A 26193-nucleotide genomic window follows, 5' to 3' on the forward strand; every position below is an offset into this window, starting at 1 on the left:
CCTCCAGAGCGGCGAGAAGGGCGCCGCTGCCGCAGCCCCACAGGAGGCACAAGCTCACAGCTCCTGGCTCCCAAGGTCGTGAGCAGCACCACTACTTCTGCAGACATGCAAGTCACGAGACAGCACACCTTTGTGAGGAATCCAGGATGGCACTGACAACAATGCCGCACGCCTTCTCCAGGTCCCCGTCGCAGCCGCCCGAAGCGGAAGGTGCGGGCAAATACCGCTGATAGATGGCCCAATAATGGAAATCCTGCCTGTGGTGTTGAAAAGGAGAAGAAAGGACGCAGTCTGTCGCAGCATTTTAATGGTGCCCTTCCCTTGATGTAAAAGGAAGGTCACGCGCCAAGTGGAACGACAGACACAACACCCATCTAAGTGCAGGTACAAGAGCCGTCCACCAGACACCGCGCGTCCTGATGTCCAGAAACAGGGAGGTTTTGCGAAGAGCGCTCTGCAAGGACTGCACATGCGGGACAGAGGTTATCTTGGTGAGCTTCCTCCAGCTGCAACAGACACCTCACCCCAGCTAGCACTGCCTGAACTCCGGGCAAACCCTGGTAGTCGACAGGCATTCCTGTCCTGCAGCAGCTTGTTTGTCTGCTTCCTGATCTTCAGCGCTTCTTCCTAACGTGGGTGGGAAAGGCTCTTGAGCCATTCCCTTGTCAGAGCCCCTCTGCACTTACCTTTCCGAAGCAGAGAGAACATCCTTTTCAGGGCACACCTCCAGCTCCAACAGCAGCCACTCTCTGAAGGACAACTGGGAAAAGCCGCGGTTTAGGGCAGAGCAGCGAGGCACGCAGCTTGTGCGGAACAGCCACCGTCTTCCCCACCGAAAACCCACCTTCACCCCCAGCCAGACCCAGTCCCGTGCAGATTAAGAGATACCAAACAGCAGACGTCAACCCAAGGATGTTCCTGCACTGTTTCCCTTGCAAGAAATCAAAACTAAACCCCCACTGGCACTCAGAAACGTACTGAAAGCGAGCCTGTAGAGCATCCCTCACCCCACCCACCCACCCCTTCGACACTGCCGAACACGCTCGCCTTCTTCCAGTCTAGGTACCAGGAGGAACGTATGTTAATAGAAATAAATGCGAAAATGAACAAAGCACCACAGTCAGACAGACTGGTCTGAGCATCAAAGAAAGGTTGTAAGGCAAAGGTGTTTCAGCCTCGTACATCAAGCTAGCCAAGGAGTCATTCTAGTAACACGACACACTCCTCTGCACAAAGACAAACTGGTTTTAGATGAATCTAGGTTAAAAAAATGAAACGCTGTCAAATCAGCTACGTCGCAAGGACAGCATAAAGAGAACAGCTGAGGTGTTAACCTGCTTCGTTCCAAGGTGCAGCCAAACCACCCAGGACACCCAGGTGGTTGGGGAGAACACTGACATCGGGACAAAGCACCAAAAGCAGCAAGCAAGCGTTCTCCGTTGTGTGACTCATCCTCGCTTCACAGACAGCACACAGGAGGAGGCTCAGGTTCTGGACAGGCCCCTTCTCCACAGTTCCTGACCATTTTCTTACTGTCTCTCGTCAAGGTTGCTGCTTCTGCAGCGAGCAGGACACGAAAGCTTTACCTCTGGATTTCTATTTCTGCCTTATCATCACCATCAGGATCTACAAATCTCACCGAGCACGAAACCTGGCGCACGTGACCACTTCAGCTGTCAGAGCAACTTTTCAGGCATTAAGGTTTTTTTTTTTTTAAAAAAAAAAGCTTTTTATCACCAATAAGGACATTGCAAAGGGCAGATGTGAAAAATGAGAATTACAGTGTGAGCTTAAGTCACAGGGAAGATTTCTACCTGGAATGCTTTTTCCTCCAAGAGCTCTTGAAAGCGTGCTTGCTTCCATAAACAGAGGCTGGCTCTTTTGCAGCTCCGAGAGGGGCACGACAGGGAGCTCCAGGTTAGGGCAGTTTTAGCCTCCTCCTCGCACAGGACTCCCCGAGCTTCCAAGCTGAGCCGCGGCACCACGTACTGCAGCTAAAACAGAGGCACAAACCCTGCACGCTTCCACCGCGAAAAAAGGCCCGGTGCAACCTCTGGTTGCGGGAAACGGCCCAACACGCAAATCCACAAGCTGGTGAGACGGGAGGGTACAAAGCCGCATCTTTACAAGGTTTTCTTACAGGGGCACAGGGGTCTGCAGCGGGAAGTGGAACCGAGACGGAGCTGTCTCATACGTAACAGCAAAACTTCTTTCCTTTTACCTTTTTAACAAGGCCAGGGGGAAGCAAGGCACACAAATCCTCACGAGACGAGGATGGAAACTTGCACATAAGATAAGATGCTGCTGCAGTGCAAAACCTGTCCGAGGAAAACAAAGATCTCCGTCACCTGGTTGGTTCGATCGCACCTTTCCCCACTCCTGAAAGGCCAAAGGCAAGGCAAAGACCGTTAAAAGTGCTTTTCACCACCACGTCCCAAACCGGCTGGCTTTTGGGGCCACTCTGTTTACGTGCTCCCAACCCCAGGTACCCCAGGGGTGCACATTTCAGAACCTAATGGTACAAATTCCGAGAGTTTCAGAGACTAAACGAAGCCCTTCGACGGCGTCCGTCAGTCCTTCCTCCAGCAGGCAGCGCAATCGGCAGGACGCCGCTTCACGCAGGACCCGCACCAGCCGGTCTCTCCGAGCGGCACGCACACCTCTGGAAACCCTCTGCGGGAACACGGGCGCTTTACCAGCGCCCCAGCGGTGCCTGACCTAAACCCCCTGCCGGGGGAGCGAGGGCGCGGGGGCTGCGTGGTCTCACCTCAGGCAGAAGGCAAAGGACGCTTCCGTCCTGCACACCAGCAAGCCGTCCCAGTACTCGGAAACGGAAAGGAGCTTTTCGGGAACAGGCTGAGAAATCCCAAAACGGGCTTCCACGTCAGGAAGTAAAGCTCTGGATTCACTCAAGTGGATCACAAAAGCGGCTAGTCCCAAAACGTGAGTGTCGTTCAGGGAAGGACCCTGCGAGACAAAGCGTGAGGAAAGAACTGAGGAGAGGGAGACATTTCATCTGTAGCAAAACGACCTTTCCCAGAAAACCCCCTCAGAATTAATCAAGTAGCAGGCCATGGCTTCTGCCCATTGACTAATTACTGCAGCAATATCAATTGAGCAGACGAGAGGCACCAGTTACATTAAACATGTTCTTCCTCCCTCGAAATTGTGCCGCCATCTCTTTGGCCAACCTGCAGCAAAGCTTGTACATTTCTGTAAAAGAACGATTTCGAGCAGCTAGCTGTAAGTTCAGCCCAGCAGAAGGCGAGACTCTCGAGGCTTTTTAGCTTCTACGACAGCTAACCTAGGCTAGCAACCTGCTAATTTCGCCTTTTCAATGTCACAGGGTAAAGAAAATGAAACCAACAGTTCTTTACAGAAAACCATACGCTGCGGCACCCCAGATTTGGGGCTCTCTCATTTTTAAAAGGGGCACACAACTGTATTGTTCAACGTGGAAGCTTGGAATTAAGAATTCTACTATTTCTCTTCAGGCTCGTTCCTAAACTTGCTTATTTCAGCTTCTGTTAAAATGCGTCTCAGAATGCATTAACCTCCCACAGTAGGAAGGTTAATGTAGGGAAAGGCTCAGCTCACATTCCCGAGAGCAAGCCCGTGCTATTTGTCCAAAATGAGGGGTTTTTTTTTTGGAAGCCTGAGAGGCAGTGAAGTCCCTGACAGCGCAGTCCAGACAGCCACACGCCTCACAGCTCAGGAAATGGCGCTAGGAGAGCCTTTAGCACCCTGCAACCGTGTGATTTGTGGTTGGAAAACTAACCTGATGATAAATGAGCTGGCAGAGCCTGCCCAGAAGCGCAGGTAGGAGATTCCTGTGTCCACACATCATCTTCACAAACAAGGAGAGACACGGCCCCTGCCTGCAGAAGGTAAAACCCACAAGCTCGTTTTACTGCTTCCCTTTACCCCCACCACAGGAAGAGGTATTTAAAAATGCTTAAGCCCATCGAACCTGAGCCAGGCTTGTCTATAAACGCAGGACAATTATCATTCCATTTACGGGCTCGAAGGAGGCGTCCCTTTCGGGGTAGCTGGACAGAGGACCCCTAACAAAGGCACGGACTCCACCAGTGCCCTGCCTCGAACCCTTGATCATCCCTAGTCAAAGAGGTGTTTTGAGATGACAACAAGGAGAGGAGGAAGCTGCCTGGGGCCCAGACAGCTTTTTTTTTTTTTTCAGACAGAGAGCACAAGGTAAACAGAGGCAGAGCAATGAATGGGATCAAAAAGCAAGAGCAAAAAGAAATGAGTATGACGAGGTCCTGTTGCAAAGCAGAGGAAGGGACTTTCCCACCCAGCTGGCAGGAAAAAAAAACCATCCTCAGAGGAGATCGGATGGGGAGCTGGGTTTAGAAACAATTCCCTGGGACGCCCTTGTTTATCACAGCTACTTTCCCGCTCAGGTTTTCAGTACAGATTCATCCGCTCCAAGGCAAAACCAGTTTAACAGAGGGAAAAGATGCTCAAGTCGCCAAAGCGAGGCAGCCACCGAGTTCAGCGCTGGCAGCAGCTGGGATCACAGGCAGCTTGTCAGCGCGTGGCTGTGTCCCCAACAAAGCCATTTTCCACCAAAAGGCTGACCATAACGCTTACAGACTTCTTCACATCACGAAGGAGGTGCCTAGAGTCCTTCCAGTGGCGGAGGAGTGCTACCTCTCCCCTCCTCACACAGGCCTGAATCAAACTGAGTCTCTTCCGGGGGGAAAGAGGGGACGGTGGGAAAGGGGGGACGGCGGGAAAGAGGGGAGGTATATCACGCTGCTGTTGCTGAGCCTGCAGCATTAGGCTTTGTGCCTCCCTCATTTCCTATTAGATATGGCATCAGGGATGAAGGCTGAACGTGCCAAAAGCACCAAACACACCAAACAGACACCCCAAAGACACATCAGTGCTCGCTGTCACAAGACAAGCATTCTCCTCCCCCACTCTCTAGTGTCAGCCAGTGATTAATTCCCGGACAAAAAGAATTTGCTTCACTCTCCACCCCCCACCACCCAGCTGAAAACGCCAGCCTGAGCACGTCGTACGTGTGGAAAGTTTTTGGAGGCTGTCACGGAGCACGAAGCAGAGCCCAAATGCCACCTTTTTCTGAAGGGATCAGGACCGACGGCGCAAACAGGTTTTATTCACGCAGAGACATCAAAGCGCGTTAGTTCTTGGCTTGCAGGAGCTCAGGGTGAAGCAGCCTGCCGTCGGCAGCCCGGCACAGCGGGTACCACCAGCCAGAAGTTGCTCCTCGCCCCTGGACAAGCGTTGGAATTCTAGTGCATTAACCCGTTTTGATCTCACTACTTTTACTTGCATCTTACCTGTCGGGGGGGTTGAAATAGGAAGCAGCGATGAGGTTTTGGCAGAATGATGTCAGCAGAAGATCAACAACCTGGAATAAGAGACACGCTGCTAATTCCTACTTGTCTGGCTGGATCCCTAGATCCAGTTCTCTGCTGCATATATATGATGTTTCCCGACATTAAAACACGGAGACAAATCAGTTAACGACATTTGCAAGCGACACAGACCCGCTGGCACAGAGGAGAGAGGGGAAGTTAAGCCCCTAACAGCCCAGGAATGAGCCCAGCACACAAGTATCCAGACAAGCCCGGTGGGGAAAGCCCAGCTGAGGATTGCTCTGGTGGAACGTATCTCTAGATCTCACCACCAGGCACCCAACAACTTCCTGGAGGTTAAAACCTATGAACAGCCTGGGCAGCGCAGACAAAAGGAGGATGTATTTCCTGTTCCCCACAGACAAAGCAGCCTTTCACAGGTGATATTAGGAAAAAATTCTTTACTGAAAGAGTGGTTAGACACTGGAACAGGCTGGAAGTGGAACAGTCACCATCCCTGGAGGGGTTCTAAAGATGTACAGATGTGGTGCTTAGGGACCCGGTTTAGTGCTGGGCTTGGCAGTGCTAGGGTAATGGTTGGACCTGATGATCTTAAAGGTCTTTTCCAACCAAAATGATTCTGTGATTCTATCCCGAGGCATTTTTACCTGCCCAAGCCCACTCCTCACCCCAAGCCAGACTCACACTCTGATGGCGGGGTTCCAGCCTGGGGGCAGAAAGGTCAATTTGGACGGGAGAATTCAAAGTGGCTTCACTCTCATCACTGCTGTGACCCAAGACGCTCGCCAGTCTGTCAGAAATCACAGCAATCTGTGCTGGCACATCTGCAGGAAGGTAACAGGAGAAGAGGAGAAGCAGGGCAGAAGGCATGAAAGATTTACAGCTCCACATAATGGGAAAAAGAACAAGTGAAATTCATACTCTCATCGGTCAGAGCCCAAAGTACGTTATGAAGAGCTTTAATGAGCAAAAAACGTTAGCTGCAACAGTGATCACCATCTTCATTTTAGAAGACAGCATTATTTTTCCCCCAGTACTATTACCAACACCCATCAAGAGTACTTTTTCACACCAGGAACGGCCTCCAAAAGGGGGCCCAGGTCACGGGGCGAGCCCCAGGAATGGGGCTGCCCATCCTGGCACAGGTCGGGGCGGTACCGAGCGATCACCACAGAGACGCCGACCTCAGGTTCCGAACTCGGGTGTGGGAAATATGTCAGACATCAAAGTGTCTACATATTCATAGCTGGAAGGATTATAGAGATGGGAAAGATTGCCAGCTTCATGTGCCAGCGGTGCTGCTGCCGCCGCCTTGGCTGGCCTGACCCACGGGCGACTGACTGACGAACAGTCGGTTACGGGCCGCTGTGACTTCCCTTCCCGCACACCTTCGTGTTTAGCCTGGTCCACAACCAGCGTCCTCAGCTCAGCCAGTTCAGCCTTCAGCTGCTCAGCGGGCTCTTTGGAACGGCTGGTCTCTGCTTTTGCTTCATCTGGGCAAGGAAGAGAGAAATGCAAGGCATCATCCTCACCTCTGTGCACCACATCACTGCACGAAGCGCGTGCAGCAATCTCCGCGCCTATTTTCTGTAAAAGCGGTGTTTACTTTTCCACAAGCTGTAGCCGATCCCCAAACTGCCGATCTGCCACCTACACAGCTTTACTTTCACATCCAAAAGGTGCCATTTGATTAATCATTTATGAGTTTATGCCTAGTTTCAGAAAGGAATTCATGTTTTAAAGACAAGAGGCAAGAGAGCTCTCCTTTCAGAGGTGCCTTCCCACTCGCTTTAGCTCTCCGCCCCTCCCAGAAGCATTTGCTGTCCTCAAAAGACTGGAATCGGTCTCAAAATAGAGACAGACATGACGGCGTGAACACTACATCGGCTCCTCCTCAAGCCCAGCACAATGCAACAGCTCCAGACGTTTCACGTTACCCTATTCTGGGTTTTGTTCAAAAGAAAAAAAAAAAAAATAAAAAAATAAAAGGAAATTCCTTTTACCACTAGAAAAAGAGTGCCACCAGCAACAAGCTGCCGCAGCACAGCCCCAAAAACCACCCGTGCAGTTCGTTAGACTGGAACAGCGCCTTGGACACGGGCCAGAAATAACCCAACCATGAACAAGGGAAGTAAATAACAAAAGCTTAAAATTAATCCTCGTCACAAACACGCTGCAGAGCAACAAGGCGTCGGGAGACTGCTGAGTCACCGCTGCAACGGGGCTGGCTTAGAGCCGGCCAACGCTCCGTCCTGCCCCAAATCCAGCCTGTGCAAGGGCCCCAGGGATGGATTATCGGGATGCAGGCTCGGGATGAGGACTCGGGGGATGGGATTAGGACGCAGGGGATGGGAGGGGACGCAGATCGGGCTGGTGGGGACGCAGGGGAGACGGCTCTGGGCGCGCCACTAGAGGTCAGTGGCAATTCAAGGACTCCCGCAGAGCCCGGGCTGCCCCTTGGGATCCAGCCGATCCCGGCAGGCAGGATCCCGCATCCCTGCCGGTTGCCAGGACAACCTCCGCAGGCAGACGGCGGCACAGCTGCGGCTCCCCAGGACGGGCTTTGTCACGCCTCAACTGTGACAGCACCGCCAGAAGCTTCCTCGGGACGCCCAAGGCGCCCGGAGCAGGGGGTCAGAGCCAGCCCCGTCCCCGTCCCACGCTCTGGGAACGCTCTCTGCTCGCCAGCCTGACCTTCTCGCTCGGGATAAACCCGCCGTGGGGACGGCGCCCGTTTCAAGATGCCTCTGAAACACCCACCGGCTGAAAAGAGGCAGGAGAGCTCGTTAAGTCTCCATCACAGCGACACGCACCGCACCAGTAACGCGGCTACGGCGATGGGCCCCGAAACCAGCGGGGCCTTCCCCCCCCTCCCCCCTAAACTGCGCTCCCTTCCCCGCCGGCTCCATCCCTCGCCCCTCCTGGTTCCCCAGATCCCAGGTAAATCCCTTCTCCGAAGGGGAGGAGGGCGAGGGCGGGCGGCCCGGGGGCCGTTACAGCAGGGATGGAGGCAGCAGGTCCACGCCGCGGGCGAGCCGGGGAGGCTGCCAGCGCTGATTCACCGGGATGGATTGGAGCGAGATGGGAATCCGCTCGCTCAGGCATCGCCTGCAGCCTCAGCACAGCGCAGAGCTCCGTGGGGACTGCAAAAATCCCACCCAAGCAGGAGGGGGAAGAGAAAGTCATCGTGAGGGCGCCTACCTCCTAACGCCTCAGTAAGGCACAAAGAACACATTTACGGATAAAGAGCTAATGAGCCGTGACTTTTTGGAAATTTTCAATCCAGAGGGGCAGCAGTGGAAAAACTAACTGTTCCTCCAACCGACCCCTAAGCAAAGGTTACGTTCTTTACCTTGTAACGTCTTCTCTCTCATAGCACGACAAGCTTGCACGTAGGTGGAGTACAAGTTGGAGGGTATTTTATCCGCTCTATAACAAAAAAATTTTTAAAAAAAGACATTTATTATACTGCATAACCACATTCAAACTGCAGCTTCATTAAATATAAGCATAAACAGCAGCCATGCTATGAAATGTAATTACAGAGGCTCCCAAGCACACAGAGCATCTGAAGCGGTTTTTAATCAGCGTCTGACACGAGGGCCAGAAATGTACGTCCAAGGCTTCCACGGCAAGCATTACCCATGTGCCCCACACACTACACAAACACGACACCCTATACCTTTTTAATGCCTGCATTAATGCCTGTTCCACACATAGTACACATCCAAGACCACATCAGAGGGCGAGTCAGGCAGCAAACCATACACACACATCTAAAACGCTAACGTGATGGAGACCAAAGTCTGACCTCCAGCACTTGCTGGGCAGGCCCTCGATGCTAAAAGCCCATTACACGAGGCTTCCTAGAACTCAGCTGCTTCTCTCACAGCTTTTAATTTTGAAAAATGACCCAGGGTTTTTCAGAGCCAGGCTGGAAGGACAAGGCGGGACCAAACGCCTCGTCTGCGGGCAGCGCTGCGAACATCTTTTCTTCATGGTAGGTTACAGAGGAATTACTGGGTTTAAAATAAAGCTGTTTCTGCAACGCAGAAAAGCACTTTTAAACACGCACAGAGGACAAGCTGCAGTTCTGAGCGGGGCTGTGTTCTCCTGGGACATTACCCCGCTGTCCCTTAAGAGCAGCATTAACAGACATTTAAGTCTCATCTTCCCCTTCTCCCATATCCTCTCCCGAAGAGAGGAGAGCTTTTCACAGGGCAGGGCTCACCTCCCCGGTGAAATTTTAGATTCCACAGTACCCTCCAAAGTTCGCATAAAAATTTATCTGGCCTGCAGTCAGAGGGCTGCATGGGATTTCTGCTAGATAATGGTTTCACAGGGGCTGGAGGGCTAATTACAGAGCTGAAGATGTTCACCTACACGGATAAGCTGCCCAAGCCACGAGCCTGGCCACGAGGCCCTGCCAAGGGGGTTGGCCAACCCTCGGCAGTTTGTAAACAAGGCGCCAAAGCCTCCGGTAACCTGATGTAAAGTCAAACCTTCCCAAGAGAACGTCCAGAAGCACAGAAAACAACACTGGGAAGTGTCAATACCTCTTTAAAGACTCTATGAAAGCCACACGGGCGTCTGGAGCTTTAGGGAGCTGCAACAGAAAGACAGGCAGGTCAGGTGCAAGTCGCCTGTCTACAAACACACCTGAATGGGAGGGTCAAAAGGAAAAAAAAAAAAGCCAAAACCAAATACTAACCACACGAGGCCTGAGCAGAGCAGGAAGAAACCAGGAGGTGTAATATGGTCGCCTGAAAATACTGACACAGAAAAGAAATACAGCAAAACATTAACAATGCCAGAGCTGCAAAGCGCCGTCTCCTCACCTCAAGAATTAACGTGGCTCCTGCAGACAAGAAGTATTCACGGTAACGTGAATACCCACGGACAAGTCAAGTTCAGATTAGCCAACAGTTATTCATTTCTTTAAGTTTGCTTTTTATTTATGAAAACAACGGTGGGCTTCTCGTGCAGGTGTGCACACGCCTTTTCACCCTCTGCACAAACAGCCCCTGAGGAAGTGGACAACATGGGAAGAATTTCCCAAAACCTCCTTTGCTCACACCCTCAAATTTTCTTGTTTTGTTATTTGGATTTGGCTTTTATTATTACTACAGCTAAAACCAAGAAGAGCGGAAAAGCGCGTGGTACCTGGCTTCTATCACAGACGTGGGGATCTTCCTTGTGTTTTCAAATATCTGAAGGGCCTTTTCAACGTCACGAAGCGCCTGGCCCTGGGGCTGGCTCACACAAGGAACCACGAGAGAAAGATGCTGTGAGAAATCAAGGACGACGACGACGACCTGCCCTGCTTTTATTCCAGGGTTAGCAACAGCTGTCTGTGCCGCGAAGGGAAGCGACTGGACGAAGACAACCGAGTAACAAGAGCTACCTGGGGACACGCAGAGTAGAGCTGGGGGATGGAGAGGCGGGCCCCGAGCCGTCAGCCTGCCTCGGTGAGGCTGTTACTGATAACAGCGGGTCTGGGGCTGCCCAAAGGCCCCCCCAGCTCTGTACCCACCTCCTCCAGCAGCTGCAGCGGACACCCCTGCTTAACATCACCCTGTTTATTCCGTTGTCCCCCACGAGGACAATATATTTTCTGTTCTGAATTTGGTTTGTTTCTCTGTTTTAAGTCATACCCTTGAAATTAAGGCCCATAACCTTCACCTCCAGCCCGTGCTACTACACTGCAGGCAGAGGGGCTGCCGCCCCGCGTTTCTCTTGTTCGAGCCTGCAACCACCTGGGCCAGCTTCTCAACCGGCAGGCTTGGAAGAAATCAAATGAAGCCTTCATTTATGATTTTTACTAGATTTCATCGTGGCACATGCAACTACCCTGCCACCAGCCCGGCCTTGGTGTACTCCAGCTGGCTGGCTGTCTAAGTGCAGCCCCCCAGACTGCCGTGCCTGTCAGTGAACAGAGGAAGGAGCAACAGAGCCAAATCCTTCCTTGTCGGTGACTGTCGTTACACAAAACATGTCATGAACGACAGCGTGAAACTGCAGACTGGATTCCCTCCCCAAATCTCCTTTAGACACGAGCACTCTGAGTAAAGGCCAAAGAGACGACACGCTGTACTGAGAGGAACGAGCACGAACCACTTTCCGAAGCGATCAAATCATTGCAGGCCCATCCATAGAGGGAAACGTCACCATCGGATCACACGGGCCCTCAGCAGAGCTGACGCAGCCCCAGCTCCTGCAGACCTGGCCTCTGCACCCCCACACCATGCAACCCACTAGGTCCTCCCCCACTGAGTCTTCCGTTGATTTTCTCTCCCTCAGCAGAGGACGGGCAAGAGGCAGCCAGCACTGCCCTGGCTTCAAACAGCAGGCGCTGAGCGGGTGGCTAGCGAGGTGCTGCTTGGCCAGGAGCTGGCTGGCTAACTGCCGAGTTCCTCTGCAGCCTCGCCGCAGAATACTCACCACAGTCTGCCCGTCGTCTCTCTAAGTCTGGTTTCCCTGAAGTCTGGGGAGAGCCTGCATATTTATGGCCACCGAGCCCTCTCTTAAAGCTGGCAGCGTGCTCAAACTCGGCAGGAATGGGCACCCTAAGCTGGAAAAGGGGGCAGGACTGACGAGAAAGGTGCTAGGCAGACCACCAGTACCTGCACAGGCTCATCTGCGGAAGACAAGTCTTCATAGAGCCCCATATCTTCTATAGCCACCTGCGTGAGGTTAGAGACGCACGCGGTCACAACACAGCTAGTGTTTTGACAGATCCAGAAAGAACTCTTTCAAAAAGAGACAGTTTTTACTAACCTTGAGGTCGGCCAGTCTGGTTTTAGCCAGAGTGATGTACTCCAAGAGAATAGACCGATGTTTGGCTGGCACGAAAGGCGGGTACATTATATGGACCTGAAAGGCAAAATTCAAAACAAGACTTGCCGTTTTTACAGGAAATCAGGGTAAAATTCCGGCTAATGTTTACAGCCATTTACCTCAAATATTCCCCAAAGAAGATATTAATGCCTGCTTTAAGAAAAGCCATTTTCATGGCAACTGACGTGCCATTTTTCCCCAAGAGTAAACAAACAAACAAATCACTAAAGTGCTTAAATTTAACTCCATGAAAGGAATTCTCCTTGTCAAGTGAATAAGAGAATCTTGTACTTTCTTATTTCAGGGAGAAAAGGTTTTGAATAACACACAGTAATAGCATGACTTTTGGCGACAACATTGATAACGTGCTGAAGCTAGTCGTACGTTCCCTTCGGAGCAGTTCTGTATCAGCCTTTAGGAAAAACCATCTCCGTTTGCATCTCCTCACCTTCAAGTACGGCGCCGCTTCAAAGGGCACTAGCTCTGACAAGAACTCGAAGAGGAAGACCAGAGCTTTCTTACTGCTGCCGTGGTGGCCACCGGCGCTCCCAAAGGAAGCCTGAAACAGGGGAAAACGACAACCCAGCCTTTCAGCGTGGAGAAAACCCCCTCTGCACGCGGCCCACAGAGCCCAGGCATCCGTTACAGGTATCTGCTTTCTGTCAAAAGGACCTTTCTGGAGAAAAGCCTCCAGAAAAAAAAAGTCTCCAGGGGCGTCTATGGAAGTTCTCTGTGTTTCTCTGTCCAGAAAGCCTGCCATGTCATGCTCAAAGTTCGTTCTGATGCGCAACCACCGAGAGGAGCCAAACAAGGCAACACCAAAACGCACCAAAGGATTGAGATTTCAAAGAACCACAAACCTGCCAGTTTCTACCCAGCTTTATCTGGGCGTTATAAGGAAAATAAGCCAGTCTGAGACTCTACAGAACACAACCTTTTGATACATCCTGAACGCTATCAGCAAAGGCTGAGCTTGGATTTGCAAACTCATCCAGAGGAATGTACAGGTTTAAATTATGTGGAGCTTTGCATACTGAAAATACCTGCATGTTTACAACCAAGAGCTAACGAGCAATTATCTGTGAGGTCAAACACAGCAATTACAGCTGCATGCAAACATCCAGGAAACAGAAATGCTTCATCTGCAACAACCTACAACTTATGCAACAGCAGCAGCGCTGGTTATCAAGATACTGAAGTACACCCAAGATTATGATTATAACAGGAATGACACGTCTGCATTGCTGGCAAACACCTACAGAAGGCAAGATGGGCTTAAAAGATGAAAGAACGAGACTGGAGAAAGCCAAATAAATATATTCTTTGCAGACACAAAGGCAGGAATAAATACTAAATCATTCCAAATACTCTTTTTGACTTCCCTCGCTCTCAAATGCCTGGCTATCTTGTCTGAAGCCAGGCTTTTGCTGTGCAGAACATTCCTTACGCACAGGTTTCCTCACACACTTAACCCAAAGATTACCAGTCGGGCCTCATTCAGCCTTACCCTAAACCACTCGGCGTACGGCATGAACACAGCGGGGCCCTCCAGGGCAGCCTGGCGAGCGATGAGGAACGCAGTGATCATGTTTTCCATGTCATAATTCTCAAAGGCCTTCATCAGGAGGTGGCTCAGTAGCTCTAGAAACATAAAACAATAACCTCAAACTGCGCTCTCGACAACCGTGCTGCAATTTCTACAGCAAAGGAAGGCAAATGTCTGTGGTAAAAGATCTGCCCCACCAAGGAGGATGTGCTTTGCAGCTCGGGGAACCTTTGAAGCTTGTCATGTGCTTTCAACAAATACTCTGGGATTCCAGCCTGCAAGAACGGCAGGGAGTCCAGCAATGAGGTAATGGGTAAGAAACTCTAACAAACCAGGCGGGCTAGCAAAGGTGAGCTAGAAGGACCGAGGCTCAGTGAGCCCTACTCCAATTAACAGCGAAGGCAATTGCCAAATAACCACTCGTAGCGGTACGTAAAGCTCGAGAAGCGCCGGGCACAAGGCCTGGCATCCACGTCGCCACCAACGTGGAACATCTGAACAGAAAAGCAGGTTTTTCTGCTGTTCCTCCCGTGCGGGAATCTCCAAAGAGCAGCTGCGAGCGACTACGCTGCTACCCCCGCCGGCACGGCTCCCCTCCGCGGCACCGGAGCGGCGACGAGCGCCCGTCAGCTCGCAGGCTTGCCAGCGCCCGCTTACCTCTGAAGAGCTGCTCAGCCTCAGCCTGACAGACGACCAGCGTGGAAACGCAGGACAGGACGTGCTGCCAGTTCACTTCGCGAGTCTCCAGCACTTGCTGCAGCTGGGAGATGGACTCCTTTGCGCTGCACGCCACGAAGAGCTGCAGGAGTGACAGCCACTCATTTTAGCTGGGGCAGGCAGCCCCCCGTGAGAGTGAAATACGGCCAAGGCTAACGTGCAGGCGGCTTTGGCACGGCTTTTGACAAAAGCCACTGGTGTCTTTTGCACCAGCCCTCCAGGGCCAGGTATCACCCTGGCTCGGAACCAGCACTGGCCAAAATAAACATTAATATTCCAATTCTTTCGGAAGTTGCGTTCTGTAAGAGTGAAAATCCACGTCTTCAACTATTATCTTTGTTCTCCTTAAGAGCTTTGCACAAATTAAATTCCCTGCAGTAATTCTGCTTCGTGCTTCCTCCTGCCTACAGCTTCTGGCAGCTGGTTCAGATTCTGCGGCTGGAACGCCCCATCTTTAAATAATCTCATTTCAGATACCTGAATGAATATAAACCCAACGTGATAAAGTCCCCTTTGTGAAACCAGGAGGACATACTTTGCGATACAAGGTAGTGAGCAGCGAACAAGTTCTTGGAAAGCTCCACTCTTTCTGCATACGGATGGCATCAGACACTGCACCCAGAAAAAGAAAAGTTTACTTTTCAGCAACCGGTTTTAAAATACACCCAAACCGCAGACGTTCACCACAGGAGATTTCTCCCTTGGCAGCCAGACGCATTGAGAACCGCCCACCGAAATCCCCCCGCTCCCGTTTGTCTTTGGAACAGGGGCTGCGGCAGCACGGGCCGCGCCGGTTCACTGCGGCACCGTCACCTCAGAGCTGCTCCTGCGCTCACACACGCTCGTAGGCCCACCCAGCGTGTGCACAGAGGATCAGCAAGGAATCCCCTTCTCCCCCAACAGCCTTTCAGCTGGCAGCCAGCAGTGGCACAGCTCTCCCACCCAACAGGCAGGCAGCTCTAGGTCATAGCTCAGAGCGATTTGACCAGAGGTTTTGCAGCCCAAATGTATTTTGTCCCCAAAACATCAAGCTTCACCATTCCCGATCACGGAACAGCAGCTTTCCTGCCTCTCTCTAATCCACCAAAGAAACACCCAGTCAGCAGGGAAAGGCCAAGCCTCGTGCCTAAACCCAAACACACGCAGGGGCCAGACCACTTCACCCCCGGGCGCTCTCTGCGGCACCACCTCTCCCACCCAGCTTCTCCTTTGGCCAGAACTGCCCCCAGTGCCCAGAGCTCTCCCACGTCTGCTCTGTGAAGGCTGCTGTTAGATGTTACTCCAAATATCTGTGCACGAGCCGTCGGATGAAGCTCTGCTTGAAGGCACTGATTTCCCACCTAAAGTTTTCTGCTAAAGCCCAGGTGAATTTTTTCTGCCTGATCTGTCCCCCTGCTAGTACAGCCCCTGGGAGCGAGCTGGGGAGTCAGGCAGCTCCTCTGCCTCCGCGTCCTCCAGGCTGGACTCCCTTCAGCGAGCCCTGGGTGGGATGGAGCTCCAGACACACAATAACACACCCTGGAGACACTCCAGCCCGTTCCTACCTTTCAACAGCGGGTTGTGGGTGAGCACCGCGGTCAGGGTGTGGCGAAAGAACTGCTGCAAGGAATCCGGGTGAACCGCGCTCCTATAAACTGACACACTGAACACGTTCAGCCTAGAAATGACAAGGAAACGTTCGGAAACAACGCACAGGAAGGATGACAAACCAGGTACTGATTAGGGCAAATGACTCATTTTTCTTCTACATCTAACTGCCAGAGAAATATGCTTTTTTTGTGTATGCATGTATTTAAAAAAAAAAAAAATCCATTGGTCACCCAGCATGACGTAGCAATGAGATTTACAACATACAGCCCTGCACAGGACGGGACTGAAGGTTGACATGCACAAAGCAGGTAAACCAAACAGGGCTGGAAGCAGGAACTGGAGGAGATGATGGCACCTTCCAGGCGTTTCTGCCGAGGAGCAGAGAGAAAACTCGACGGGGGAAACTCGCCGCGTGCCAAGAGGGAGCTCCAAGGCTGGCTCCAATGCTGCCAGCACACCCTCTCCTACCTGATGCTGCTTCTCACCAACATTTTCATTTCTGCATATTTTATTAGAGAGGAGAATACTAAACATAAGCAGCGCTGGGGGGTGCAGAGCATGTGTAGATAAATAAAACCCCACAACATTCCCCCAATTTCAGTAGCAAGCGTAACAGCGGTTAAAAAACCTGACATTACTCAGGGGAACAGCATTTCTTACCAGAACCTCATAGCTTGCAAGGTGGAAACATCTTCCTGCTTCTCTTTCCCAACAGCATCAAGCACCCCTGAACCAAGAAAATCAGGGACATAAATATTATCCACCCCTGAACCCCAAAATAAAGACACAAAACCACAATGAGAGAAATGGCGGGAACTGCGACGCTCAGCACCACGCAGGAACTAACAGGAACGAGCAAGCTGTGCACCTTTAAGGAGGTGACCCCATTAGGGAAATAAACGTGCAGGAGCCATTCAGCAGCATTAAATTCGTACAAAATCTTTTCAGAAGTGAGACAGAGACTCCAAACCTATTAACGCTAACCTTGAACCAATTTAAAAGCATTCCCAAGAACGTGTTAATAATTAAGCCACCTAAAAACGCACATACATTAGTATTTCATTTCCAAACACAATCCTAATTGTGCAGTGCCCCTGCCAGCGTGAACTCTGCAAAGCTGCACACGAGAAAGGTCTGTCCGGAGGCAGGGATTCACCTTGAACGAACCACCCCTGGAAACAGTGGTCCTGACGGCCCCGGCCAAACACAGAGCACGCTGCTGTGAGCGCCACCCGTGTGCAACGGCAGCGGGACTTCACGTTACGTTTGCTTAGCCGAAATTCCTTCAAAAGCCAGATCTGCCCCAAAATGCCTCGTAGAGGTCAAACAGGTTGGCAGCTTGCCCAGCACATCGCCTTGACCGGCGGCCTACACCACTCGGTGCCTTCCAGCCTGCTGCAGCAGCACTTTTTCCTGTTTCTTGTCCCATCCTGCCTTGAAAAGCCTCCTCTTAACAGCCAACACTGAGCAGGGGCAGCAAACCAGGCACCCCCCACACGGAGGCAGCGTTAACAGGTAATTCTCTCCTCCCCTGCTGAGGAATACTTTAAGGTTAAGTAGGGGAGAACAGAGAAAAGGAGATAAACTCTGCTTATCCTCAGGCACAGGAGTTCAATATAGCAAGACCAGTACTATGAAGCACAGTGCTCCCACACTATTCTCAGCCTGTCCTCCTCCCCCTGTGGAGGTCTTCATTAATAGTGCATTGTTTTACATAAAGAATCCTAACGTTCGTTAAAGCAGCTGATTAGCTGAGTGAAACCCCTCAAAGGTGACCCAAAAGTATACACGAATAAAAACACCTCGTACAAAACTAATTTAATACACTTTTCAGACACACAGACTGCAAGTCAGTGGCAGCGCAGGCTGCACGAACGTGAAAGTCAGACGAAGAGCAGATTAGCAGACTCCTGTCTGCCTGCCAACAGCCTGCTTCTCCTCCTCCAAAATCTCCCTAGTCCTGGTTTTGTTGGGTTATTTTTCAAGTACCAACACTGTTAAAGGGGCACCCGAGACGGGACTCAGACACATTAAATAATAAAGCACTTCTCTTACAGCTTTCCCTTTTTAGAACCGCTCGGCGAGGTCTGAAGGGCACCTCTGTCTGCAGACACTGCTCCCTGCGAGACGTGGGGTAAGGGCTCAGGCTGGCAGCGCCCACGGGGAGAGAGGAGTCCTGGGGCTGTGTCCTGGTTTTCAGCCACCTCACGGCGGGGGAAAAGCGCTAACCTCTGCAGTGGCACCCAGCACGTTGCTGGGACATGCCAGCAGTGCTGTCACTAAGGAGACAGGCGAGTGGCAGCAGCCGTGCAGTCAGATTATACCAACGCACCGGTGCAGGGCACGTGCGGGGCTGGGAGCGAGCGCGAGGGGCGGGGAGGGCATCCTTCCTCTGCTGTGCAGCAGAGACAGCAACTTACCGTGAAGCCCATCTGCGAGAGAAGACAAAAAAAATTAACCCTCATGTGGGTTTAGACTTTCCACATCAGGATTTGCGACACCAGTCAGGTGCCCCTGCGCCTGCCCAGGCCAAGACAGGCACGTTGTCCATGGGGCAGTTCTTGAAGACCATGTTTACAGACCACACATGTACAGCAGAGGCCTTTGCTCAGCATTGAAAAAAAAAAAAACACAACCCTCAAATAGGTTTCATAAAACATTACTCTGCAAATCCAGACTGCGAGCCAGCCATATAGCTCACTTGCACGGAACTTTGTAAATTCAGCGTTTAATTTCCCTAAGCAGAAAAACTTCTTGAAAAATCAGCTCAGATCTCTACCTGATGTTGCAGCTGGGAGCACCAAAATGAACTGGCACCACAGGCAAGAGGTGAGCTGCAGTGTTAGGAACACACTCACTTCACAAGAGTGAAAGGGAAAACAGAGACACACGAAATCAGGGACATAAACATTATCCACAACAGAGGAAAGGCATCCCAGGCAGAGGATTCATCCTTAGAGATTTAGCAATCAACAGGGAAGGTAAATCTAGCGAACACCAGTGACTGCCCAAAGCTATGAATCACAGACAGACTTACATGTCAACATTCTCTGTAAGACAGCACGGCAGATCTGTTCAAAACAGAGAAATTAAGACCATTCAGAATTTAAAAGAGCTACAGTTATATGCAGAAAAAGTAAATTGACTCAAAGAAAAAGTTTTGTCCCTCTTAATTTAAAGCTTAACTTTAAAGGAACCTCGGGCTCTACTGGAGCACAGACACAATAGACAGAAGGCAGCGTTTCCCATGCCTCGCATTCAAATGGAAAAAAAGCCAACAGAGCAATGGAGGTGAAACCAAGGAATTTTAAAAAGCCCTTGATGCCTCTCCCTGGAGAAATTCTCCATCCAAAAAGCCTCTGTTCTGTCCCCATTTCCTCCTCGCCCACTCCAGCACCTGGACCCATCACCCTTTCTTTGTTGCTCGAAGCTCTGGTTTAGTTACCCTCAGCAAGGCCCAAAGGTACACAACGGAGCTACTTTTTTTTTTTAAACAACCGGTGTAAATAGGGTCATTTTGTCCTTACATAGGGAACCTTCTTGAATTCCAGCTTCCTTCCCAGCTCGGAGGGCTGCTGAAAGCCGTGCTGAAGAAACACGATCGCAAGGTCTGCGAAGCAAGAAGGAATCAGTGTTTCAGCATCCCCCTTGCAGTAAGGACCAGGTGCTCTTTCACCTCCCCATCTCGCTCTCCCAACAGGACTGGTGCCTGAAAAGCCTCATTCACCACACAGCAGTCGGCAGGAATCACGTATTTTCTTGCAGTAACATTACTCCCAGGCAAAAGGGCCCAGAACAAGGAGCACAGATGCTTGAACGACTATAAAGACTAAAGAATTTACGGGTCTTGTGCTCTGTCACCACTGCAGAGCCCATATGGCTTGTACCTGGCCAGCTGCACTGCTTCCAAGGTCTGACTGCAGCTCTTCAACCAAATTGCGTAGTGATTTTTTTTTTTTTTTTTCCTAAACAAAACCCACAAAATAAATAATAGAAAATGGCAGGAGGGAAGCGGAACTATTAAATATTTCTGGTCCAAAATACCTCAGGCACTTTGCAGGAGTGTCACGCTCCCCATCCATCACCCCTGGCCCCGTACACCTTGCAACTACTCTTCCTTGTGATACTACAACTCAAAGGGATACAGACATTCAAACCAACCACCTTTTAAAGGCAAAAAAGAATTGCTAAATTCGCCCAGTACAAAAACACATTCCCCTCACTGAAACGAGGTAAAGAAAAGCAAAGGGAGGCCTCTGCTCCTACACCCCCCCCAGCCCCCGCTGCCAGCTGGGCCGACCAGCAGCCGGGCCCGGCTCCACCAGCGCCCAGTTGAGTGTCTTGCCTGAGAGAATGCGCCCAGCGAGCTCCACGTCCCCAGAAGACCCCTCCGCCTGCTCACAGAGGCCGCAGAGGCTGCTGCCCAGCCACTCCACCGCAGCAGGGGCGGCCGGGGCGCTGAGGACAAAGAAAAGCACGTTCTGTTCAACCCCTCCTGCTTTTTTGGAAGGTTTTTGCTCCACCACGCCTCCTTGGACTCAGGAAGGAACCATCTGCAGAGGACTCTGCCCTATATGGAGCATTTCATTTCTTCAGTTTGGCCCAGCAAGAGGTTTATTTGATTTACAAAAAGATCCCACAACAAACACATCCCAAGGAAAAAATACAGGTGAAGTTGTGCGTTCAAGTGTTGCCTCATCTCCGACATGGAAGTATTGCCATTTAAAAAGTTCTGCTAGAAGAAAGACTTTAGCTCTTATTTCTAAGATATTTAGATAAAAATGCTTTAAAAAGAAAAACAACACACCAAAAAAAAAAAAAACCACCGAGCTCTTAATGGATCCCTTTGGTTTCCTTAAATTTGCAGTACAGTGGGCACTGAAGGCTGTTTTCCTGTCCCACTGACGGACAAGTAAACCAACACCAAAAGCCTAAAAGATTGCTGTAACGTTCCTTTGACACCCTCAGAAAGCCACCTGCACTTCACAAAGGGTAACTGGTGTCAGCTCCGTATCGGGAAAAATGTAAAATAAAATAAATCAATCCTTGGAATAACTGTTCTCTGGAGATTAACTCGGCCAAACCTGACGGAACCGCAGGGTTTTGTGAGGGGAGGAGCACACTGTTTCTGCAAAGCCAGACTCCCCGGTGAAACCAGCACTCGTTTTGAGGGGCTAAATGCCAGTTTCCAAAGCAGCCCAGGGGAGCTGAAGGCACTGGGCTACCAAGCCCTCGAGACGAAGCACCACCGAGGAGGCCCGGCAGCCTCCCGCTGCACGCTGGGGCGGGCTGGGCAACCATCAGCCATCCCCCGCCCCTCCCACTGCGCTAATTAACCCAGAGTAACCTCCCACACCCCGGGTAACTTCTGAAATCCTGCTAATCTGATCCCTCGCCATCATCTGACTATATTCTTAGTCCAGAATACTCGGGAGTAATCCCCGATTACACCTCGATAGGCTTTAAGAGATTAAATACATCTGCAAACCTATAAACCTCTGCTCACCTCTCCAGCAGCTCTGCCAGGCCAACGACGTCCCCTCGGTGCAGGTGCCACACAGCTTCCAGCACTGGGGGGTCCTAACGAGATGTCACAATTAGGGCATAGTCATAGCAGTCCACATCCACCTTTGGCTAACAGAAACTGCTCAGAACAAATAAAAGTAAGTCCCGTTTATTGAAACCATCCAGAACTTCCTGACATTTACAAGGAGAACACAGGAAACACCAGATGAGGACAGATCACACCTGATTTTTCCTTCCTACAAATTTTGAATGGTTGTAGGTGCATCTTAAATTTTTTACAGTCAAGCAATAAATAACTGCCACCCCGGCATAGTGCTGAATCTGCACATCCAAAGGAGCAGCAGCTACCCCAGAAAACTGGTGACGCCACCAAGTTCCAAGTCTTGCTACTTCAGATCCAGAACCAGATTAGAGAATTATCGCTTAGCCTGTTAACTCCTTATTAGCCCCTGTAAGGTGAGTTTGCTGCTCTCAGGTGCATTTCCCCGACAGGAGATGACAGAAAGCGACGCTGCAACCGTACGGGCCTCGAGGCCGAGGGACGGAGGAGAGGCCAGCCCCGCTCGGGCAGTCCTGCTCCCAAAGGCCAGGCTCGCCATCGGCAAACTCGGCACTAGGCACCGTTTCCAAACCTGCCGCCCTTCGTGCCGCCCTGCAACACCCCTCCCAGCTCCCACCCGGCCCAGCGTGTCCTGTGCCAGCAAACCAGGGCTGCAGGGTGCACCTGGCAGGGGAAGGGGGACAGCAGCGGCTTCGGCTCCTTCCAGCCTCCGGACAGAAGCAAAGTCCTCCCACCTTGTGAAGGAAGAGCCACTTGGGGGCCTTGGGCACACAAGCCATTCAGGACAAAAACCCCACGAGCTTTTGGTGGTGACCAGGAGCTGCCTCGTAGTGTGACCCTAGACTCACCCACATACTTTGTCTTCGACAAACTACTTCTGTGCTGCACCAATCTCAATTACACAGCAGCACTCGATCTCCGTGTCTACAGGAGAACAAGGAGATCTTGATCAGCCTACAAAACACACAGGGTTCTATTTTCAGCCCAGGATCGGATATTTGAGACCAGAGTGCGCCTCTTTATCCTGCCAGATCAGCCTCTTCCTTCTTTCCCACCGGAGCAGCGAGCAATCAAACCTGTCTGGCTCACACAAAGCCCTCAACTCCACTTAGAGCATCACTTTTCTTCAGAAAACAGCCAAAGGAAATCAAGACAACACGTTTGTGAAGCAAGGCAACCTGGTACCCGCCCGCCCGTTTCTCTCAGGCCACTTTCTGCATGAACTCACTCGGGCTTATCACCGGCCCCAGGCAAACGGAGCGGGGAACCAGAACACCAGAATGTTGCTGGTGAAGCACGTAAAGGATTTCCAGGCCCACGCCACCCCACAGCCAGCCGGGAGCTTCGGCACCCCCCGGTTCACCAATCTGCATTGCTCAGCCCTGGCAGCAAACCTACACACCAGCTGCTGGAGAGAGTGTCCAGGGCGTTTCACGGAGAACAGCGAGGCAGCGAAGCCGAAGAGGAAAGAAAACGACGCCCCAAAGCTTCTATCAACCGCCGTGTCACCCAGGTGAGGTGAAGGCACCGCCCGTGCTGGAACTCCAGACACCAGGCTGCCGTGCCCTCCCCAGCCAGGCACTGAGCACAAAGGGGAAGAGCGAAACGAGAGGCAAGAGCGCTCCCCGAAACCCAGTGCCCGACAAAACTCTCCCTTGCGGCAGTTTCCCAGAAGCGGCCCCGCAATTTTAACAATTCACCTACTTCCAAACCTCTCTCCTGAGGCCTCTTCAAAAAAAAGCAAATCCCGCCACAGACTCGAGTGAACTCCACAAAACGCAGCATTTACAATTCAGTTCGTGCTTCCAAAAGGTCAGAGCCACCACGGCCATTCTCAGGAGGAGTTCACGACCGCAGCCGACGATGAGCGGGGATGAGCGGTGGCCAGACGGCTCCAGGTCACCAAAAAACCAGCGAGGGAAACTGAATGGAAACCACAGCCCTTCACGAGCCCATTTATCGGTTATCCCTGGCCTTCACGGGAGAGGAGGGTTGAAAACACATCACCAGCTCACATGGATGAAGTCTCAAGGGTCTGTAACTCACCAACGCTGCTCCAGGAGTCCTTACCTTCGTTTTCCACATTTCTTGACAGAAGCGCGAGCGACAGAACACATTGCTGGCCAGCAAATCCCCGAGTGTTTGAAGCAAGCGAGACAACCTCTCCTGGAATCACCCCAGAAATGAAGCAGAAATCATTTCCTTTGTAAATAACACATTCTTAGAAAACCAATTTGTTGCCTTTCCCTGTTTACTGCTTTTTAAAGGCTCGAATGGTGGAGAGAATTCACGGGGAAGGCCCACGCCTTTCATCTTAAGGCTGAACTGAAGGCAGCCAGGCTGATGGCAGCGACGCCTGACAGCTCCTCAGAGGGGACGTGAGCCAGCAGCCACGGCACAGCTTTTGGACAGAGGGCCACCACCCCATGTGGCTACACCGCAAACCCAGCCGATGGATACCGATGGGATCCCGGATTAGGGAGCCCGAGGCAGAGGCACACCAGGGGCGAGAACGGGGTCTGCTCAGAGACACCGACGTGGCGCTGCCGTTCAGCGGCGGACAAAAAACGTCACCTCCAAGCTGTCAAAACCAGCCGCTGTCCTGCGCAGGAGACGAGCGCGTTTGGGTGACGTTAAACCCCACTTATCTGTTCCGGTAAAGGCAAACCAAACAACTCCGTTTGCTGGCTGAACTAAACGTAAACCTTCTCCCTTACTCTCTGGTCCAGATCCAGCAGCGGGCCTGGAGAGGGGCTTGCAGAAGGCTGGCAGATCCGCTCGATGTTGGTGACAGCGTTTTTGGCTGCCAGGACTGCCGCGGGTACGCCCAGCCTTGAGGCCTGGTCCTCCAGAACAGAGACTGGGGGGGGGAAAAGGGAAAAAAAAAAAAAAAAAGGCAGAAAGCTGACAGCCTGGGAGAAAAAAGGGTTTGAACACACAACTATGAAGACAGAAGTCCCACCTCCTTCCAGCACAGATGGCATCTGTTGCAAATAGTTTTTATTTCCATGCGTCATTCCTTTACTGTACATAAAGCAGGGGCAGAACAACCAGCAGCAGAGGTGGAATCTGCTAAGCAGGCTTTTGTATTTTAGTCCTGTGGGGCTCACAGTGATACTTTCAGATAATCAAAATATTTCACAGCCAGACCTGGCCAGCAGTGTCATCACCGGACAAGCGAGAAATGAGGAAGAAAAGGGAGACCAGACCAACGAGGAGAAAGCAACACTGGGACTGCATTTCACAGGCAGAAGTTCAGCACAGAAAGAAAAGTTCTTTCCCACCTCTGTCTCCAACAGATTCCCTTTCACTCACCTATAAACGATCCTGACGACGCTTCCTGGTGCTCTGCACCATCCAGCCCAGCTGGCTCGGCCGAATCTTCCACCTGGAAGCCAAACAAAACCACAACAGCCTTAGATGGCTGTTCCACCCATTTTACAGCCCTACTCCCTCCAAAGCATGCTGAGCCGCCCTGGCATTCTCGGGGGCTGGAGCAAGTGAAAGGAAAATTAACACCAAGCTCCCACACGGTCCTGGTAAAGGAGAGATTTCAGGGCACCTCACAAGAGACACATGTCTAGTTATTGTCATTTTATGCAGAGAAAAGGAGACACAGGACAAAGTTACTCGTCCCCAGTCACCCAACAGAGCAGCAGCAGCACCACCAGGAACAGAATTTGTCTTTCAAGTCCCTTCTGCGAAGCCACGCTGCCATAAATATTTGATGAAACACGTCAAAATGTTGGATCCTTTTCTAGTTAAACCCCCTTTTTTCTTTATAAAAAGACAGATATTCTGTGCAGAAAGAAGCATCCTTGTGGCTGAACTGTGGGAAGTATGTGAGTTGTCTATTCAAGGTATCAAAATCAAAAGCTCTCTCTAGCGTGAGGAGATGGTAGAACGTGGCCAAGTCAGAACGTTGGCTCAAGCACCTATGTAGGCAGATGACACAGGTTTTCATGGAGACAGTCACATTAGTCAGAAATACTTGGTAATTCAAAGAAAACCCAATGGTCTCTCCTGATTTTTTTTCCTATAATCACAAGAAGCCAGCTCTGACCCTAAGGAAAAGGTGCTGGATTTCCCCTTGTCCCAAATCCGAACGATGCTTCACCATTTTTAGTCTGTAACAACAAAACATAGAGGAATAAAGGGGGGGGAAAAAGCACAACAACCTCATTTCTGCAACACAGACCTCTAAACTCCAACTTACTCCTACAGTGCTGTTTTTTTCTTTCCATGTGTCATTAAAACTGTGTTCCCAGGGCATTAATTCTACAGTTGCCCTAGGAAGGATCCTGCCAGCACCCGCCTCCAGCTGGGATCTCCCACAATCCCCAGCCTGCCCATCGCACCCCAAACCGCCCGCTCCTACCTCCAGAAGGAGGTCGCTCAGGTTCTGATGGTGATCCAGAAGGCGCAGAACCTCTTCCTGGAGCTCTGCTTCGCTCCCAAAGGTGCTTTTTCGTTTCCTGGTTCTCCCTGCTAAGAAGTTGGGATGCCTTTTAGAACCACAGCTTGCTCCGACAGCCCCCCAAGGACACCTA

General features: G+C 51.4%; 1 protein-coding gene across 1 annotated transcript in view; it reads right to left on the minus strand.

Annotated features, from left to right (window-relative positions):
• FANCA (FA complementation group A) overlaps window positions 1-26193 on the minus strand; it is a 40013-nt gene that overhangs the window by 9911 nt on the left and 3909 nt on the right. Inside the window, exons 4-32 of the mRNA XM_086468842.1 lie at window positions 26022-26131; window positions 24959-25031; window positions 24361-24503; window positions 23714-23809; window positions 21563-21636; window positions 20402-20514; window positions 19584-19666; window positions 19094-19127; window positions 16717-16783; window positions 16011-16123; window positions 15002-15078; window positions 14407-14548; window positions 13711-13844; window positions 12652-12762; window positions 12144-12239; window positions 11990-12049; window positions 10530-10618; window positions 10078-10138; window positions 9923-9972; window positions 8719-8795; window positions 6755-6859; window positions 6051-6190; window positions 5328-5398; window positions 3779-3878; window positions 2768-2967; window positions 2222-2318; window positions 1815-1994; window positions 687-760; window positions 129-257 (exon numbers count right to left, since the gene is read on the minus strand). Of these exons, the coding sequence (XP_086324968.1) occupies window positions 129-257; window positions 687-760; window positions 1815-1994; window positions 2222-2318; window positions 2768-2967; window positions 3779-3878; window positions 5328-5398; window positions 6051-6190; window positions 6755-6859; window positions 8719-8795; window positions 9923-9972; window positions 10078-10138; window positions 10530-10618; window positions 11990-12049; window positions 12144-12239; window positions 12652-12762; window positions 13711-13844; window positions 14407-14548; window positions 15002-15078; window positions 16011-16123; window positions 16717-16783; window positions 19094-19127; window positions 19584-19666; window positions 20402-20514; window positions 21563-21636; window positions 23714-23809; window positions 24361-24503; window positions 24959-25031; window positions 26022-26131 (2899 nt within the window). The remainder of the gene's footprint in view (window positions 1-128; window positions 258-686; window positions 761-1814; window positions 1995-2221; window positions 2319-2767; window positions 2968-3778; window positions 3879-5327; window positions 5399-6050; window positions 6191-6754; window positions 6860-8718; window positions 8796-9922; window positions 9973-10077; window positions 10139-10529; window positions 10619-11989; window positions 12050-12143; window positions 12240-12651; window positions 12763-13710; window positions 13845-14406; window positions 14549-15001; window positions 15079-16010; window positions 16124-16716; window positions 16784-19093; window positions 19128-19583; window positions 19667-20401; window positions 20515-21562; window positions 21637-23713; window positions 23810-24360; window positions 24504-24958; window positions 25032-26021; window positions 26132-26193) is intronic.

The sequence above is a fragment of the Leptosomus discolor genome, chromosome 8 (assembly GCF_034619465.1).
Source record: "Leptosomus discolor isolate bLepDis1 chromosome 8, bLepDis1.hap2, whole genome shotgun sequence".
Classification (NCBI taxonomy): domain Eukaryota; kingdom Metazoa; phylum Chordata; class Aves; order Leptosomiformes; family Leptosomidae; genus Leptosomus; species Leptosomus discolor.